The sequence below is a fragment of the Anarhichas minor genome, unplaced genomic scaffold (assembly GCF_050575085.1).
Source record: "Anarhichas minor isolate MPS153535 unplaced genomic scaffold, ASM5057508v1 ptg000037l, whole genome shotgun sequence".
Lineage (NCBI taxonomy): Eukaryota > Metazoa > Chordata > Actinopteri > Perciformes > Anarhichadidae > Anarhichas > Anarhichas minor.
Window position 1 is genome coordinate 2,760,001 of NW_027466483.1, and position 5,658 is coordinate 2,765,658.

At 44.4% G+C, this 5,658-nt stretch overlaps 1 protein-coding gene across 1 annotated transcript in view; it reads right to left on the reverse strand.

Moving 5' to 3' along the window:
* gabrr2a (gamma-aminobutyric acid type A receptor subunit rho2a) overlaps positions 1-5,106 on the reverse strand; it is a 78,511-nt gene extending 73,405 nt beyond the window's left edge. The window contains exon 1 of the mRNA XM_076107028.1: positions 4,946-5,106. Coding sequence (XP_075963143.1) covers positions 4,946-5,067 — 122 coding nt within the window. The 5' untranslated portion in view covers positions 5,068-5,106. The remainder of the gene's footprint in view (positions 1-4,945) is intronic.
* Between the last annotated feature and the right edge of the window lie 552 nt (positions 5,107-5,658).

The following is a 5,658-nucleotide window of genomic DNA, read 5'->3' on the forward strand; positions in this document are numbered from 1 at the left end:
CAAACTTTCTGTAACTCAATGGCATTAAAACTGAAGTCATTTTATTTGGACTACAGCATTTAACCCACATATGGGTCCAACCTGAAAGCTCTTCTTAACAAGAAGAAAGCAGCTTTCAGGTCTGGGGACAGGGACGAGCTCAGGAGAGTCCAGCGTGACCTGAAGTTGATGATCAGAGAGTGCAAGGACTCCTACAGGAGGAAGCTGGAGGCCAAACTCCAGCAGAACAACGTGAAGGAGGTGTGGACGGGGATGAAGCAGATTACCGGCTTCAAGGTTGGAGGCAGACAGCCAGGGGGCTCCCTGGAGAGAGCAAACAAGCTAAACTCTTTCTTCAATAGGTTTAGCTCAGAGCCCTCATCTATGTCCTCCACACGCCACACCTCCCAAACACCACCACCTCCCCCTCTGTCCCCCCTGGTGAGCTGCATGGACTCAGAGCCCTCCACTTCAAAGGGCTCTGCCACCACCGACACTATGACCCCCCTCCCCTCTCTGTGACGACTGGCCAGGTTAGGAGACAGCTGGAGAGACTCCACCAAGGCAAGGCTGCTGGACCTGATGGCATCAGCCCCAGGGTCCTGAAGACCTGCGCCAGCCAGCTGTCTGTTGTCCTGCAACACCTCTTCAACCTGAGCCTGAAGCAGGAGGAAGTCCCGGTGCTGTGGAAGACGTCGTGCCTGGTTCCTGTACCAAAGAAGACGAAACCATCTGGCCTCAATGACTACCGACCAGTTGCCCTCACATCTCATGTGATGAAGGTGCTGGAGAGGCTGGTCTTGGCCCACCTCCGACCGCAGGTGAAATCCTCACTGGACCCTCTGCAATTTGCATACCAGCCTCATGTGGGAGTGGACGACGCCATCATCTACCTGCTGCAACGAGCTCAGTCGCACCTGGATGGATCCGGTGGCTCTGTGAGAATCACTTTCTTTGATTTCTCCAGTGCATTCAACACCATCCAACCAGTGCTGCTGAGTGAGAAGCTGCGGGTGGTGGGGGTTAACGCGTCCACTGTCTCCTGGATCACTGACTACCTCACGGGCAGACCACAGTTTGTCCGACTGGGCAGTGTGCTGTTTGATGGGGTGGTCAGTGATACTGGAGCCTCACAGGGAACTGTTCTGTCTCCCTTCCTGTTCACCTTGTACACCACTGACTTCCAGTACAACTCAGGGTCATGCCATCTGCAGAAGTTCTCTGATGGCTCTGAAGTGGTCAGGTGTATAAGGGACGGACGGGAGGAGGAGTACAGGGCAGTAGTGGAGGACTTTGTGGAGTGGGCCGGTAGAAATCACCTGCGTCTGAACGTGGCCAAGACCAGAGAGATGGTGGTCGACTTCAGGAGGAAGACGACGGCTCCACAACCGCTGAGAGTTCTGGGAGAGGACGTGGACATGGTGGAGGAGTACAAGTACCTGGGTGTCTCCATCGACAGCAGACTGAACTGGCAGACCAACATCAACGCTGTGTACAAGAAGGGGATGAGTCGACTCTTTTTCTTGAGGAAACTTCCTCAATCCTTCAACGTGTGCCAGATGTTGGAGATGTTCTACCAGTCTGTTGTGGCCAGTGCACTGTACTTCGCCGTAGTCTGCTGGGGGAGCAGCATTGGAGCCGGAGACACCAACAGACTGAACAAACTAGTTAAGAAGGCCGGTTCCATCATTGGCTGCAAACAAGACTATCTGGAAGAGGTGGTGGAGAAGAGGACACTGAAGAAACTATTATCCATATTGGATAACCCGGATCACCCTCTCCACCACCTACTGCAGGGACAGAGGAGCACTTTCTCCAACAGACTGATCCAGCTCCGCTGTCACAAGGACCGATACAGGAGAGCATTCCTGCCCTCTGCAATAACACTTTACAATAAATCACCTATGGCCAGATCATCCTCCACATAACTACACACTGCTTCACTGTTGTTTGCTGGGGTTGATTTTTGCACTACTGTTATTCACCTAGTTAGTTCATTTAACACTATTCTATTTCATTGTATATACTGTGCATTTTTTAATACTTAATATTTTTGGTTACTTTGCTTCTTGGTGTGTCTTGCTGCTATGTTGAGTTCTTAAATGACACAAATATAACATGTAAATACATGATGTATACAACTAATGCAAATTAACCATAAACATTAAATATCAGATGAAATAATCAGCATTAAATACATCTGTATCAATAACCTAAAGGCACAGGTAAATATGACTAAATCTATGGTTTAAATACACTTATACTGTCATCTACTGGTAAAAATGGTAGACACTTTGACTTTGCATCTACTTCACGTTCACTAAATCAACAGCACAATACGGTGGAAAAATAAATATCAGTGCTCTGTGAACACGAAAATGACTTTGATTAAACTATATCACGAACTGTATTGCATCAAACAATGCACCGATTAATCGAAAACTTAATTATTGCTGTGTACATAGATAAATGAATATTAAACAGCATGTAGTCAACTACTGATGCTAACGCACTCCCATCGGCCCAGATTAATTAATTAATTAATGTATTAATTTCTTGCATACGGTCATTATATCGCCTTCACTTTTATTTTGAAATATTCTTGTTCCGGGTTACCTGTTGTGCTCTGCGTCTCGTTTTAAAGGAAAAAACAAAAAAGGGATTTGCAAAAACTAAATACGGCTCGTTATTTGACTTTGGTTTTTCCGTTTTTGGTTTGAAACGAAAAACGAGAATACCATGGTGTTTCCATATTTTCGTCTAAACGGTAAAACAGATGACTAAAACGTACACGGACCTTATTTGACTTTGGTTCTTGGTTTTTCCGTTTTTGAATTCAGAACCAAAAACGGAAATACGACCGCCCATTTCCGTTTTCCCGTTCTTGGTTTGAAACGAAAAACGAGAATACCATGGTATTTCCGTATTTTGGTTTTTCCGAATTAACGGTAAAACAGATGACTAAAACGTACACGGACCGGACCCTACTGGTTTTCAAACCTAATGGTTTCCCTTCCGTGCGTGTGTTGTGTTCACTTAACACAACAGCAGCAGCTGTTTTCTGCCTCTGTCGCCAGATTCGTCACACATTCACAAACATATTGCTGGAAATCTAAAAGCCACATCTCATATCAATTGCAGGGATTACGATTATATAAGTGAGCACTACATCACAGCCACGTATAAAAAAAATATATTGAGGAAAATATATTTATGGAGAGATCGCAACAACCTGGATTCGAACTCTGTCGAGCAAAATAGTAATAAATCCAAAGATGGTCGCGCTACACGAACCGCCACATGCTCATAATTAAGTGTCAGTCATTCAGTAATTTATCCTTTAAGTCAGGGGTCGGAAACCTGCGGCTCCGGAGCATGCATGCATTGCATGCATGCATTTTTGGTCATACCGCCCAGCCCTATGTTACAGCATACAACAATAGGAATCATATAAAAAGAAAAACCTTACAAGAAAAGATCATGGTCATAGCTAAAAGCGGACATGTGATGAGAAACCAAAGCTGACTATTAGTAGAAGCTAGAGCAGTGCTGTCCAACATTAGAGTGCAACCCTGTCTCCTACAAAATGACATTCCTATTCACACCAAACTGCATTCTCAATTATGTTTCGAGCGGAAACGTATTTTCTTCCAGGTTACGATCCCAGTTTTAAACACGCGTGAATTAAAACAAAACGAAAGCGCAACAAAAAATAATTTGATTATGATTAGGAAACAGAGCTACTTGGTTATGCTTAGTAAAAATGTCATATTTTGCTTAAAATATATGTTTGTTATGGTATTTAAGTTACAGAAGTAAATTAAAAGTGAATTAAGAGTCAATGTTGACTTTTAGTTTCACACAGACTCAAACTGAGGTCTCCTGGACGACAGTTCTGTTTATTCAACTAACCATCCAACTGCGGACTTCGCTGACTTTAATCCGAAACGTATTTGTGATATGTCAAAAACAAATGTAAAATACGTTTCCCTCGAAACTTAATTGGCAATGCAGTTTTGTTCTTTGGGAAGTTATTGTTTTGAAGACCAGGCAATTCCAGGTCCAGTCATCAAACCTGGCCTCCACCCTTCAAGGTTTTGAGGCTCGATGTCAGCATCAATGTTACATTTCCCACAGCCACAAGAGGCCCTTTGTCTGGTTCTATTAATATAATAATCTGGAGAGGTCTCGGAGACTATGACAACGTGTCCTTCTGAACCCCAGAGTCTCGCATGCAGCTCCCCCACCATCAGTGTATGACTGTGTGTGGGTGAATGCTCGGCAGAGCACTGAAAAAACTGCAGTCCGTTAACCATTTAAAATATAGATGCCTGATTGGAACCTATTTTGTTGTATTTTTTTACGATTTCCACTCCTCCTATGTGATAGATGAATCAATAATTAGGACTTTTGCAAACACTCCTGCTAACATAAACAAACTGTTGCATGCCCATTACCAAGATGTCATCATTCTGCAATAAAGCCAAGAAGATCCACTTCTGACACACCTTATTTCTGCAGTAGGCCTACGCAAACTTCACACTGTTGCTTTTTTTGACCAAACCATGAGGAAAACATCATTTTATGGCTCAAATAACACTGAGAAAAATGAAAATAAGGTGTCAAGAAAGTAGCATTTTAAAATTGGTTTTATACCATTTTGATAAAACACACATTTCACCCAACATATACTTCACAATGCATTTTTGAATATCTGCAGGTGATTTGGCTCCATCAATTGACTCTGTTGCTTTTAATTGTTATTTTCTATTCATAATTACGGAACATGTATATCATTCTAAATGATATGACAAGTGATCCATGAGCTCCACTACTCTCAAGCATCAGTTCAACAATGTCCTACTGACGATTACCTGACAGATTTAGTGATGATGTCAATTCAATTAAAACTTGTATCTGTAGCTCCGTGGTATCTGCACATCTCTAAAACGCGTCTTCCACTTACGTGCCATGTTTCTGGGTCTCCACAGTGCCGGTCCATCTCCGCACCCGGTGGCTGTGCTTACGGCATTCGGCAGTTACAACCAGACACAAAAGTAAAATCAGAGGTTTGATCAAATAAGGCATTTTGGCGGCGCTAATCCTCAAGTGAGTCCCTTGAAAGCCCCTCTCGGTCGGTTCATTCCAGCAGGGCTCGGCCGGCAGCGCATGGTTTCTCAGCAGAGGATGGACGCGTCCTCGCTCATGGCATCAGACTCTCTGCCGCGCGGCGGCTGCAGGAGAGTAACGCGCCTGTTTGCGCGATGCTATACACTGTGTGCACTTATCCTCACGAGAGAGAGAGAGAGAGAGAGAGACAGAGCGAGAGAGGCTGAACATCTGTAGCCTACAGGCTAGGGGGGAATCACTCACACACACACACACACGCACACACGGATTATGTGCAGCCTGCCATGACACAACAAGAGAGGCAGATTATTCCTCCCTCTTGTAAATAAAAGCCTCATCAGGAATCACGTTTCACTCAACTCAGGGACATGGTGGAGCAGTTTAAAGACAACCCCCATCTTTACGGGAGCCCTGAGCAGAATCATCCACCATTAGAGAGTTAGTATTTGGACTGGTGCGTACGTGATGGCTGCTGTTGGTTTGATTCCCAGCTCCTCTTAACAGAGTGTCCCTGAGCAAGACACTGAAGTGTAATTATACGCACATATC